This window comes from Coregonus clupeaformis, unplaced genomic scaffold (genome assembly GCF_020615455.1).
Source record: "Coregonus clupeaformis isolate EN_2021a unplaced genomic scaffold, ASM2061545v1 scaf0276, whole genome shotgun sequence".
Lineage (NCBI taxonomy): Eukaryota > Metazoa > Chordata > Actinopteri > Salmoniformes > Salmonidae > Coregonus > Coregonus clupeaformis.
Window position 1 is genome coordinate 65522 of NW_025533731.1, and position 13801 is coordinate 79322.

Below are 13801 nucleotides of genomic sequence, written 5' to 3' on the forward strand. Positions count from 1 at the left end.
TTAGGGTTAGGGGTTAGGGGTTAGGGGTCTGGGTTTAGCGTCAGGGGTTAGGGGTTAGGTTAGGGGTTAGGGTCTGGGTTTAGCGTCAGGGGTTAGGGGTAGGGGTTAGGGGTCAGGGTTAGGGGTTGGGGTTAGGGGTTAGGGGGTTAGGGGTCTGGGGTTAGCGTCAGGGGTTAGGGGTTAGGTTGGGGTTAGGGGTTAGGGGTTAGGGTCTGGGGTTAGGGTTAGGGGTTAGGGGTCTAGGGGTTAGCTCGGGTTAGGGGTCTGGGGTTAGGGGTTAGGGGTTAGGGGTTAGGGGTTAGGGGTTAGGGGTTAGGGGTCTAGGGGGTTAGGGGTTAGGGGTTAGGGGTCTGGGTTTAGCGTCAGGGGTTAGGGGTTAGGGGTTAGGGTTAGGGGTTAGGGTTAGGGGTTAGGGTTAGGGGTTAGGGGTTAGGGGTTAGGGGTTAGGGGTCTGGGTTTAGGGGTTAGGGGTTAGGTTAGGGGTTAGGGGGTTGGGGTTAGGGGTTAGGGGTTAGGGTTAGGGGTTAGGGGTTAGGGGTTAGGGTCTGGGTTTAGCGTCAGGGGTTAGGGGTTAGGGGTTAGGGGTTAGGGGTCTGGGTTTAGCGTCAGGGGTTAGGGGGTTAGGGGTTAGGGGTCTGGGTTAGTAGCGTTAGGGGTTAGAGGGTTAGGTTAGGGTTAGGGGTCTGGGTTTAGCGTCAGGGGTTAGGGGTTAGGGGTTAGGGGGTTAGGGGTCTGGGGTTAGGGTCAGGGGTTAGGGGTTGGGGTCTGGGGTTAGGGTAGGGTTAGGGGTTAGGGGTTAGGGGTCTGGGGTTTAGCGTCAGGGGTTAGGGGTTAGGTTGAGTTAGGGGTTAGGGGTCTGGGGTTAGCGTCAGGGGTTGGTCAGGGGTTAGGGGTTAGGGGTTAGGTTAGGGGTCTGGGGTTAGGGGGTTAGGGGTTAGGGGTTAGGGGTTAGGGGTCTGGGTTTAGCGTCAGGGGTTAGGGTAGGTTAGGGGTTAGGGGTTAGGGTTAGGGGTTAGGGTCTGGGTTTAGGGTTAGGGGGGTTAGGGGTTAAGGGGTTAGGGTTAGGGGTTAGGGGTCTAGAGTTTGAAAGGTCAGGGGTTAGGGGTTAGGGTCTAGGGGTTAGGGAGGTTAGAGGGTTAGAGGTTAGGGGTTAGGGGGGTCTGGGGTTTAGCGTCAGGGGTTAGGGGTTAGAGGGTTAGGGTTAGGGGTTAGGGGGTCAGGTTAGGGGTTAGAGGGTTAGGGGTTAGGGGTTAGGGGTTAGGGGTTAGGGGTCTGGGTTTAGGGTCAGGGGTTAGGGGTTAGGGGTTAGGGGTTAGGGGTTAGGGGTCTGGGTTTAGCGTCCAGGGGTTAGGGGTTAGGGTTAGAGGTTAGGGGTGTTAGGGTTAGGGGTTAGGGTCTAGGGGTTAGGGGTCAGGGTTAGGGTTAGGGTTGGGGTTTAGCGTCTAGGGGTTAGGGTTAGGGTTAGGGGTCTAGAGGTTAGGGGTTAGGGGTTAGGGGTCTGGGGTTAGCGGGTTAGGGGTTAGGGGTTACGTCGGGGTTAGGGTTAGGGGTTAGGGGTTGGGGGGTTAGGGGTTAGGGGTTAGGGGTTAGGGGTTAGGGGGGGTTAGGGGTTAGGGGTTAGGGGTTAGAGGGTTAGGGGTTAGGGGTTAGGGGTTGAGGGGTTAGGGGGTTAGGGGTTAGGGGTTAGGCCGGGGTTAGGGGTTAGGGGTTAGAGGTTAGGGGTTAGGGGTTTAGGGGTTGAGGGTTAGGGGTTAGGGGTTAGGGTCTGGGGTTTAGGGTTAGGGGGTTAGGGGGTTAGGGGTTAGGGGTCTGGGTTTAGCGTCAGGTTAGGGGTTAGGGGTTAGGGGTTAGGAGGTTAGGGGTTAGGGGTCTGGGGTCTGGGGTTAGGGGGTTAGGGGTTAGGGGGGGTCTGGGGTTAGGGGTTAGGGGTTAGGGGTCTGGGGTTAGCGGGTTAGAGGGTTAGGTTAGGGGTTAGGGGTCTGGGGGTTAGGGTTGGGGTTAGGGGTCTGGGTTTAGCGTCAGGGGTTAGGGGTTAGGGGTCTGGGGTTAGGGGTTAGGGGTTAGAGGTTAGGGGTTAGGGGTTAGGGGTTAGGGGTTAGGGGTCTGGGTTTAGCGTCAGGGGTTAGAGGTTAGGGGTTAGGGGTCTGGGTTTAGCGTCAGGGGTTAGGGGTTAGGGGTTAGGGGTTAGGGGTGTTAGGGGTCTGGGTTTAGCAGAGGTTAGGGGTTAGGGGTTAGGGGCAGTTGGGTTAGGGGTTAGGGGTTAGGGGGTCTGGGGTTAGGGGTTAGGGTTAGGGGTCTGGGTTTAGCGTCAGGTTGGGGTTAGGGGGGGTTAGGGGTTAGGGGTTTGGGGTTAAGGGGTTAGGGTTAGGGGTAGGGGTTAGGTGGGTTAGAGGTTAGGGTTAGGGGTTGGGGTTAGAGGTAGGGGTTAGGGTTAGGGGTCTGGGGTTTAGCGTCTGGGGTTAGGGGGTTAGAGAGTTAGGTTAGGGGTTAGGTGGTTAGGGTTAGGGGTTAGAGGTTAGGGGTTAGAGGTTAGGGGTTAGGGGTTAGAGGTCTGGGTTTAGGGTTAGGGGTTAGGGGTTAGGGGTTAGAGGGTTAGGGGTCTGGGTTTAGCGCCAGGGGTTAGGGTTAGGGGGTTAGGGGTCTGGGTTTAGCGCCAGGGGTTAGGGTTAGGGGGTTAGGGGTTAGAGTTGAGGGGTTAGGGTTAGGGTTGGGGTCTGGGTTTAGCGTCAGGGGTTGGGGTTAGGGGTTAGGGGTCTGGGGTTAGGGAGGTTAGGGGTTAGGGGTCAGGGTTAGGGGTTAGGGGTTAGGGAAGGTTAGGGTTAGTGGGGTTGGGGTTGGGGTTAGGGGTCTGGGGTTTAGGCTAGTGGGGTTAGGGTTAGGGTTTGGGGTTAGGGGTCTGGGTTTAGCGTCGAAGTGGGGTTAGGGGTTGGGGTCTGTTAGGGTTAGGTTAGGGTTAGGAGGTTAAGGGTTAGGGGTCTAGGGTTAGTCTGGGGTTTAGCGTCAGGGGTTAGGGGTTGGGGTTAGGGTTGAAGGTTTGGGGTTAGGGTTAGAGGTTAGGGGTTGAGGGTTAGGGGTTAGGGGTCTGGGTTTAGCGTCAGGGGGTTAGAGGTTGGGGTTAGGGGGTTAGGGGTCTGGGTTTAGCGTCAGTTAGGGGTTAGGGGTTAGGGGTCTGGGTTTAGCGTCAGGGGTTAGGGGTTAGGGGTTAGGGGTCTGGGTTTAGCGTCGAGTTAGGGGGTTAGGGGTTAGGAGGTTAGGGGTCTGGGTTTAGCGTCAGGGGTTAGGGGTCAGGGGTCAGGGTTAGGTTAGGGGTTAGGGGTTAGGGGTTAGAAGTTGGGTTAGAGTTAGGGTCTGGGTTTAGCCTGGGGTTAGGGTTGGGGTTAGGGATTAGAGGTTAGGGGTCAGGGGTTAGGGGTTAGGGGTCAGGGAGTTGGGGTTGGGGTCGGGGTTAGGGGTTAGGGGTTAGGGGTCTGGGTTTAGAGTTAGGGGTTAGGGGTTAGGGATTAGGGGTTAGGGGTTAGGGGTTTAAAGGCGTCAGGGTTAGGGGTCTGGGGTTAGGGGTTAGGGGTCAGGGGTTAGGGTTAGGGGTTGGAGGTTGAGGTTAGGGGGTTAGGGGTTAGAGGGTTAGGGGGTTAGGGGTTAGGGGTTGAGGTTAGAGGGTCTGGGGTTTGGGGTTAGGGGTTAGAGGTAGGGGTTAGGGGTTAGGGGTTAGGGGTTGGGTCTGGGGTTAGAGGTTAGGGGTTAGGGGTTAGGGTTTGGGGTTAGGGGTTAGGGGTCTGGGGTTAGGTTGGGGTTAGGGTTAGAGGGTCTGGCGTTTAGCGTCAGGGTTAGGGGTTAGGGGTTAGGGGTCTGGGTTTAGCGTCAGGGGTTAGGGGTTAGGGGTTAGAGGTTAGGGGTTAGAGGTTAGGGGTCAGGGGTTAGGGGTTAGGGTCTGGGGTTAGGGGTTAGGGGTTAGAGGTCTGGGTTTAGCGTCTGGGGTTAGGGGTTAGGGGTTAGGGTTAGAGGTTAGGGGTTAGGGGTAGGTTAGGGGTCTGGGTTTAGCGTCTGGGGTTAGGGGTTAGGGTTAGGGGTCAGTAGGGGTTAGGGGTTAGGGTCTGGGTTTAGCGTCTGGGGTTAGGGTTGGGTTAGGGGTTAGGGGTTAGAGGTTAGGGGTTAGGGGTTAGGGGTCTGGGTTTAGCGTCAGGGGTTAGGAGTTAGGGTTAGGGGTTAGGGGTCTGGGTTTAGCGTCAGAAGAAGGTTAGGGTTAGGGGTTAGGGTTAGGGGTTAGGGTCTGGGTTTAGCGTCAGGGGTTAGGAGTTAGGGGTTAGGGGTTAGGGGTCAGGGTTGGGGTTAGGGGTCTGGGTTTAGCGTCTGGGGTTAGGGGTTAGGTTAGAGGTTAGGGGTTAGGGGTTAGGGAGGTTGGGGGTCTGGGTTTAGGTCTGGGGTTAGGGGTTAGAGGTTAGGTTGGGGTAGAGGTTGGTTGGGGTTGGGGTGGGGGTTAGGGGTTAGGGGTTGGGGTTAGGAGGAAGTTAGAGGTTGTGGGGTTAGGGGGTTAGGGGTTAGGGGTTGGGGTTAGAGGTTAGGGGTCTGGGTTTAGCGTCAGGGGTTAGGGGTTGAGGTGAGGTTAGGGGTCTGGGTTTAGCGTCAGTGGAGGAGAAGGGTTAGGGGTCTGGGTTTAGCGTCAGGGGTTGGGGTTGAGGGTTAGGGGTTAGGGGTTAGAGGGTTAGGGGGTTAGGGGTCTGGGGTCTGGGGTTAGGGGTTAGGGGTTAGGGGTTAGGGGTCTGGGGTTAGGGGTTAGGGGTTAGGGTCTGGGGTTAGCGTCTAGGGGTTAGGGGTTAGGGTTAGGGTCTGGGGTTAGGGGTTAGGTTAGGGTCTGGGTTTAGCCGGTTGAGGGTTAGGGGTTAGGGGTCTAGGGGTTAGGGTTAGAGGTTAGGGTTAGGGGTTAGGGGTTAGGGTTAGGGGTCTGGGTTTAGCGTCAGGGGTGAGGTTAGGTTAGGGGTCTGGGTTTAGCGCCAGGGGTTAGGGTTAGGGGTTAGGGGTCAGGGGTTAGGGTTAGGGGTTAGGGGTCTGGGGTTAGGGGTTAGGGGGTTAGGGGTTAGGGGTCTGGGTTTAGCGTTAGGGGTTAGGAGAGTTAGGGGTTAGAGGTTAGGGGTTAGGGGTTAGGGGTTAGGGGTTAGAGGTTAGGGTTAGGGGTTAGGGGTTAGGGTTAGGGTCTGGGTTTAGCGCAAGAAGAAGTGTTAGGGTCTGGGTTTAGCGCTAGGGTTAGGGTTAGGGGGTTAGGGGTCTGGGTTTAGCGTCAGGTTAGGTTAGGGTTAGGGGTTAGGGGTCTGGGTTTAGCGTCAGGGGTTAGGGGTTAGGGGTTAGGGGTTAGGGGTCTGGGCAGTGACAGGTGATAGCAGCGGCAGCAGCTAGGGAGCAGTAAAGGCAAGTGATGCTGCGAAGCGTTTCAGTGAGACTTCCTCATAACCAACCAATCAGGTCATCAGCCTGCTGCGTCTAGCTGCATGTAGCTCAGGGGAGGAGCCAGGGGAGGAGCCATGGGTGGAGCCAGGGGAGGAGCCGGGGGTGGAGCCAGGGGAGGGGCCAGGGGAGGGGCCGGGGGAGGGGCCAGGGGTGGGGGCAGGGGAGGGGCCAGGGGAAGAGCCAGGGGTGGCGCCAGGGGAGGAGCCAGGGGTGGCGCCAGGGGAGGAGCCAGGGGTGGCACCAAAGACCGACCAGTTAAAGGCTGTCTGGCAGCCCAAACACGTAAAGGCTTCAGCCTCCATGAAAATCACAGGGATCACAATAAAACAGCAATAAGACCATTACACATGTGTTATAACAGATGTTACAATGTGTTATAACAGATGTTACAATGTGTTATAACAGATGTTACAATGTGTTATAACGGATGTTACAACGTGTTATAACGGATGTTACAACGTGTTATAACAGATGTTACAACGTGTTATAACGGATGTTACAACGTGTTATAACAGATGTTACAACGTGTTATAACAGATGTTACAATGTGTTATAACGGTGTTATAGAAGGATGAGAATGATAAAGGATCATGTCCACAGACTGCTCTACCTGAGAAAACCCTTTTACATACATACACTCTTAACTCTCCCATGTCATGCTCATATCATAGACATCATACCACACATGTTAATAGACTGTAGCAGAAACCCAGTGGATTCAGAACCATAGACATGTTAATAGACTGTAGCAGAAACCCAGTGGATTCAGAACCATAGAAATGTTAATAGACTGTAGCAGAAACCCAGTGGATTCAGAACCATAGACATGTTAATAGACTGTAGCAGAAACCCAGTGGATTCAGAACCATAGACATGTTAATAGACTGTAGCAGACAGACAGAGGATTCAGAACCATAGACATGTTAATAGACTGTAGCAGACAGACAGTGGATTCAGAACCATAGACATGTTAATAGACTGTAGCAGACAGACAGTGGATTCAGAACCATATACATGTTAATAGACTGTAGCAGACAGACAGTGGATTCAGAACCATAGACATGTTAATAGACTGTAGCAGAAACCCAGTGGATTCAGAACCATAGACATGTTAACAGACTGTAGCAGAAACCCAGTGGATTCAGAACCATAGACATGTTAATAGACTGTAGCAGAAACCCAGTGGATTCAGAACCATAGACATGTTAATAGACTGTAGCAGAAACCCAGTGGATTCAGAACCATAGACATGTTAATAGACTGTAGCAGACAGACAGTGGATTCAGAACCATAGACATGTTAATAGACTGTAGCAGACAGACAGTGGATTCAGAACCATAGACATGTTAATAGACTGTAGCAGACAGACAGTGGATTCAGAACCATAGACATGTTAATAGACTGTAGCAGAAACCCAGTGGATTCAGAACCATAGACATGTTAATAGACTGTAGCAGAAACCCAGTGGATTCAGAACCATAGACATGTTAATAGACTGTAGCAGAAACCCAGTGGATTCAGAACCATAGACATGTTAATAGACTGTAGCAGACAGACAGTGGATTCAGAACCATAGACATGTTAATAGACTGTAGCAGAAACCCAGTGGATTCAGAACCATAGACATGTTAATAGACTGTAGCAGAAACCCAGTGGATTCAGAACCATAGACATGTTAATAGACTGTAGCAGAAACCCAGTGGATTCAGAACCATAGACATGTTAATAGACTGTAGCAGACAGACAGTGGGTTCAGAACCATAGACATGTTAATAGACTGTAGCAGAAACCCAGTGGATTCAGAACCATAGACATGTTAATAGACTGTAGCAGAAACCCAGTGGATTCAGAACCATAGACATGTTAATAGACTGTAGCAGAAACCCAGTGGATTCAGAACCATAGACATGTTAATAGACTGTAGCAGACAGACAGTGGATTCAGAACCATAGACATGTTAATAGACTGTAGCAGAAACCCAGTGGATTCAGAACCATAGACATGTTAATAGACTGTAGCAGAAACCCAGTGGATTCAGAACCATAGACATGTTAATAGACTGTAGCAGACAGACAGTGGATTCAGAACCATATACATGTTAATAGACTGTAGCAGAAACAGTGGATTCAGATCCATATACGTGGGATCCAGCTGGTGATTCAACACAATGTGAACACACTCCCACTCTCCCTGGAAGTCAGTGCAAGATCTCATCTGTTCCAAAGTACCCACAAATGTTGTAGCTGGAATCAAAGATACTGTATTAGCACCCCAGGTATTGTCCTCTACAACATTGTTGTACTGTTGAACTGTTGATAACGCAGAAAACCCATTCAGACAATCCATATCTGAATGTTTCAATGCAGTTTCAATGCATGTCATCCTCAGAAATGTAACGTCAATAGTTAAACCCCGTTTCCCTCCCCTCCTGTCAGACGAAGGTGTTGGGAGGGTTGGCTCTGATTGATAGTTAAACCCCGTCTCCCTCCCTGCCTGTCAGACGAAGGTGTTGGGAGGGTTGGCTCTGATTGATAGTTAAACCCCGTCTCCCTCCCCTCCTGTCAGACCAAGGTGTTGGGAGGGTTGGCTCTGATTGATAGTTAAACCCCGTTTCCCTCCCCTCCTGTCAGACGAAGGTGTTGGGAGGGTTGGCTCTGATTGATAGTTAAACCCCGTCTCCCTCCCCTCCTGTCAGACGAAGGTGTTGGGAGGGTTGGCTCTGATTGATAGTTAAACCCCGTTCCTCCCCGCCTGTCAGACGAAGGTGTTGGGAGGGTTGGCTCTGATTGATAGTTAAACCCCGTTTCCCTCCCCTCCTGTCAGACGAAGGTGTTGGGAGGGTTGGCTCTGATTGATAGTTAAACCCCGTTTCCCTCCCCGCCTGTCAGACGAAGGTGTTGGGAGGGTTGGCTCTGATTGATAGTTAAACCCCGTTTCCCTCCCCGCCTGTCAGACGAAGGTGTTGGGAGGGTTGGCTCTGATTGATAGTTAAACCCCGTCTCCCTCCCCTCCTGTCAGACGAAGGTGTTGGGAGGGTTGGCTCTGATTGATAGTTAAACCCCGTTTCCCCCCCCGCCTGTCAGACGAAGGTGTTGGGAGGGTTGGCTCTGATTGATAGTTAAACCCCGTCTCCCTCCCCTCCTGTCAGACGAAGGTGTTGGGAGGGTTGGCTCTGATTGATAGTTAAACCCCGTTTCCCTCCCCGCCTGTCAGACGAAGGTGTTGGGAGGGTTGGCTCTGATTGGCCAGGCCAGCTTCTTCTCCTTGGCCTCGCGGTCAAACGTGTCGTAGACTGAGTCGTTGGTGTGCGTCGTCTTGGTCGCCACGGGGATGTCCACCACGCCCACGTAGTTCTTCTTGGCCACGCGGGAGCTGGCGGTGACGGTGTAGGCGTTGCTACGGTAACACTTCATAGAGGACGTGCAGAAGGTCTCCCTCATGCCGCGTCTGAAGTTAGCGTTGTACGCGGAGTAGAGCAAGGGTTTGGAGGCGGTGGCGCTGAACGACACCCAGACCACACAGCAGAACACTAGCGCCCCCTGTCTGCCGGGGCTCGGGGCCTCGCTGGGGTGCCACAGCTGGACCACGTAGAACGGAGTCCAGGTGAGGAGAAACACCACGTTCAGCACGAGAAACATCTTGATGGTCTTCACTTTAGTCCTGGGGACGATGTTGGTGGTTCTCCTGACCGTGTGTCCATCTGCGCCGATCCTCCAGATGTATCGGACCACGCGCCGGTAGAACCACACAATGAGGACACCTGGGACCAGGAACCCCAGGAGCAGGTGGGCGGAACCGTACGCCACGCCGTCCCAGCTTCCCGCCGGCAGGAAGAAGTCACAGTGCCCGCCCCCGTCCGCCGCCGCCGCCGCCTCCGAGCCGTAGAAGAAAAAGCAGGGGGAGACGAAGGCGGCGTCCAACAGCCAGGAGGCCAGGATCATCCGCTTGGCTTTCTCCCGGGACACCTTGAAGCTTAGCGGGTACACGATGGTGTAGAACCGGTCCACACAGATGGACAGCAGGACATACACCTGGACACCGGGACACAGGTGTTGCAGGTAGCGGACAGCCTTACAGGCGACGGCGCTGAGAGGCCAGCCCCCGCAGGTCACCTGGAGGAGGATGAAGGGAGCGCAGCCCAGGGACAGCAACAGGTCAGCGCAGGCCATGGACACCACAAAGTAGTTAGTGGTGGACTGGCTCCTCCTGCTGCGGTGGATCACCACACACACTAGAGCATTACCCAGGATGGAGACCAGCCACAGGAGACTGAACACCAGCCCCAGAACAGCCACCTCCGCTGGGGTGAGTTCATACGACACCTGGGTGGTGTTCCAGAGGCCGGAGGAGGAAGAGGAGGAGGAGAGGGCATCGCGGTTACAGAGGAAGGGTGTGGCTGAGCTGGTGTTGTCCCTGTCTGAGAGGTTAAAGGTCATGGGGAGGGTAAAGGAGGGGGAGAGGAGGGACAGGAGGGAGGGCTTGATGCTGTCTGTTGATTGGGCGTACACCATGGCTGCTATCGGTACTGCACCACAGGAGAGCTGCAGAGACAAACACACAAACAAGATGTTGTGAGAAGGAGGAGACATGGAAAACATACAAAACAGTAGGTCCTAAATAATACCTTAAGCACTGTATATGATATATACCAATATGGAAGAGGACGTTCATGGAAATAAGATACTTACACTGCTTCGGAAAGTATTCACACCCCTTGACTTTTTCCACATTTTGTTGTGTGAATTAAAAATGGATTAAAATGAATTACATCCAGATTTGTGTCACTGGCCTACACACAATTATGTTTTTAGACATTTTTACAAACTAATTAAAAATGAAAATCTGAAATGTCTTGAGTCAATAATTATTCAACCCCTTTGTTATGGCCGAGCCTAAATAAGTTCAGGAGTAAACAATGTTCTTAACAAGTCACATAATAAGTTGCATGGACTCTGTGTGCAATAACAGTGTTTAACATGATTTTTGAATGACTACCTCATCTCTGTACCCACACATACAATTATCTGTAAGGTCCCTCAGTCGAGCAGTGAATTTCAAACACAGATTCAAGCACAAAGACCAGGGAGGTTTTCCAATGCCTCGCAAAGAAGGATGGGTAAAAAATTTCATAAATAAAAAGCAGACATTGAATATCCCTTTGAGCATGGTGAAGTTATTAATTACACGTTGGATGGTGTATCAATACACCCAGTCACTACAAAATAAATAATAATGTTTTATTGTCACATACACCAGAAAGGTGCAGTGAAATGTGTTGTTTTACAAGGTCAGCCACAGGAGCACGGCGCTCCTGGAGCAAATTAGAGTTAAGTGCCTTGCACAAGGGCACATCAACAGATACAGATGCAGGCGTCCTTCCTAACTCAGTTGCCGGAGAGGAAGGAAACTGCTCAGGGATTTCACCATGAGGCCAATGGTGACTTTAAACCAGCTACAGAGTTTAAAGGCCGTGATAGGAGAAAACTGAGGATGGATCAACAGCATTGTAGTTACTCCACAATACTAACCTAAATGACAGTGTGAAAAGAAGGAAGCCTGTACAGAATATTCCAAAACACGCTTCCTGTTTGCATTAAAGCACTAAAGTAAAACTGCAAAAAATAATGTGGCAAAGAAATTAACTTTATGTCCTGGATACAAAGTGTTCTGTTTGGGGCAAATCCAACACATCACATCACTGAGTACCACGCGTCATATTTCCAAGCATGGTGGTGGCTGCATCATGTTATGGGTATGCCTATTATCGGGCAAGGACTAGGGAGTTTTTCAGGATAGAAAGAAACGGAATAGGGTAAAATCCTAGAGGAAAACCTGGTTCAGTCTGCTTTCCAACAGACACCGGGAGACAAATTCACCTTTCAGCAGGACAATAACCTAAAACACAAGGCCAAATGTACACTGGAGTTGCTCACCAAGATTACATTAAATGTTCCTGAGTGGCCTAGTTACAGTTTTGACTTAAATTGTCTTGTAAATCTATGGCAAGACTTGAAAATGGCTGTCTTGCAATGATCAACAACCAATTTGACAGAGCTTGAAGAATAAAAAAATAAAAATAATGTGCAGATATTGTACAATCCAGGTGTGCAAAGCTCTTAGAGACTTACCCAGAAAGACTCACAGCTGTAATCGCTGCCAAAGGGGATTCTAACATGTATTGACTCAGGGGGTTGAACACTTATGTACATTTCAATACATTTGGAAATATTTCTAAAAAACTTGTTTTCACTTTGTCATTATGGGGTATTGTGTGTAGATGGGAGATTTTTATTTATTTAACCCATTTAGAATTCAGGCGCTAACAACAAAATGTGGAATAAGTCAAGGGGTACGAATACTTTCTGAAGGCACTGTAACTCATCTTCCCAGGTTTATAGATTATATTCTAACATTTACATTTACATTTTTAGTCATTTAGCAGACGCTCTTATCCAGAGCCACTTACAGTTAGTGAGTGCATACATTATTTTTTTAACCTGAGGAAGGATCAGTCCTGAACTGCCCTGATCTGAGGACGTCTGTGAGATGCTGTGTGTGTGTGTGTGTTTGTCTGTGTGTGTGTGTGTGTGTGTGTTTGTCTGTGTGTTCGTGTGTGTGTGTGTGTGTTTGTCTGTGTGTGTGCTTGTCTGTGTGTTTGTCTGTGTGTGTGTGTGTGTGTGTGTGTCTGTGTCTCCTTGGAAAGATCAAGATGTGTTTGTAGCAAGAGGAAACCGAGGCGAGCTCCCTACATTTCATAATGGTGAGAAGGAACATCGTCATTATTGACAAGGCCTCAGGAAGAAGAGCAGTCCTTGGGCTCTACGATGGTCTCTCGCTCTCTGTGGTCAAACAGTCAGAACACTCTATATGGTGAGAGGCTCATATTCAAAAACACTCAGTGGTCTGACAATGGCTTTCCTTGGGCCCTACGGTCTCTCTCTGTGCTCCCTGACAAAGAGGAGCTGTGTTGAGGGGATGGCTTAATGGGTGATAGAGGGACTGTGTTGAGGGGATGGCTTAATGGGTGATAGAGGGACTGTGATGGGGGCTTAATGGGTGATAGAGGGACTGTGTTGAGGGGATGGCTTAATGGGTGATAGAGGGACTGTGTTGAGGGGATGGCTTAATGGGTGATAGAGAGACTGTGTTGAGGGGATGGCTTAATGGGTGATAGAGGGACTGTGTTGAGGGGATGGCTTAATGGGTTATAGAGGGACTGTGTTGAGGGGCTTAATGGGTGATAGAGGAGCTGTGTTGAGGGGATGGCTTAATGGGTGATAGAGAGACTGTGTTGAGGGGATGGCTTAATGGGTGATAGAGGGACTGTGTTGAGGGGCTTAATGGGTGATAGAGGGACTGTGTTGAGGGGCTTAATGGGTGATAGAGGGACTGTGTTGAGGGGATGGCTTAATGGGTGATAGAGAGACTGTGTTGAGGGGATGGCTTAATGGGTTATAGAGGGACTGTGTTGAGGGGCTTAATGGGTGATAGAGGAGCTGTGTTGAGGGGATGGCTTAATGGGTGATAGAGAGACTGTGTTGAGGGGATGGCTTAATGGGTGATAGAGGGACTGTGTTGAGGGGCTTAATGGGTGATAGAGGGACTGTGTTGAGGGGCTTAATGGGTGATAGAGGGACTGTGTTGAGGGGATGGCTTAATGGGTGATAGAGGGACTGTGTTGAGGGGCTTAATGGGTGATAGAGGAACTGTGTTGAGGGGATGGCTTAATGGGTGATAGAGGGACTGTGTTGAGGGGCTTAATGGGTGATAAAGGAACTGTGTTGAGGGGATGGCTTAATGGGTTATAGAGGGACTGTGTTGAGGGGATGGCTTAATGGGTGATAGAGGGACTGTGTTGAGGGGATGGCTTAATGGGTGATAGAGGGACTGTGTTGAGGGGATGGCTTAATGGGTGATAGAGAGACTGTGTTGAGGGGATGGCTTAATGGGTGATAGAGGGAATGTGTTGAGGGGATGGCTTAATGGGTGATAGAGGGACCGTGTTGAGGGGCTTAATGGGTGATAGAGGGACTGTGTTGAGGGGCTTAATGGGTGATAGAGGAACTGTGTTGAGGGGATGGCTTAATGGGTGATAGAGGGACTGTGTTGAGGGGCTTAATGGGTGATAAAGGAACTGTGTTGAGGGGGCTGGCTTAATGGGTGATAGAGGGACTGTGTTGAGGGGATGGTTAATGGGTGATAGAGGGACTGTGTTGAGGGGATGGCTTAATGGGTGATAGAGGGACTGTGTTGAGGGGATGGCTTAATGGGTGATAGAGAGACCGTGTTGAGGGATGGCTGAATGGGTGATAGAGGGACTGTGTTGAGGGGATGGCTTAATGGGTGATAGAGGGACTGTGTT

The 13801-nt window shown here is 51.2% G+C and overlaps 1 protein-coding gene across 2 annotated transcripts in view; it reads right to left on the reverse strand.

Annotated features, from left to right (window-relative positions):
• The window catches only part of LOC121564831 (probable G-protein coupled receptor 19), a 60014-nt gene that overhangs the window by 34883 nt on the left and 11330 nt on the right, over positions 1–13801 (reverse strand). Inside the window, exon 2 of one of the 2 annotated variants that reach the window (XM_045214545.1) lies at positions 8291–9980. The exons of the other annotated variant lie outside the window; for it this stretch is intronic. Coding sequence (XP_045070480.1) covers positions 8649–9950 — 1302 coding nt within the window. The 5' untranslated portion in view covers positions 9951–9980 and the 3' untranslated portion in view covers positions 8291–8648. Of the gene's footprint in view, positions 1–8290; positions 9981–13801 lie in introns of those variants that run through there. 2 annotated transcript variants of the gene reach the window in all.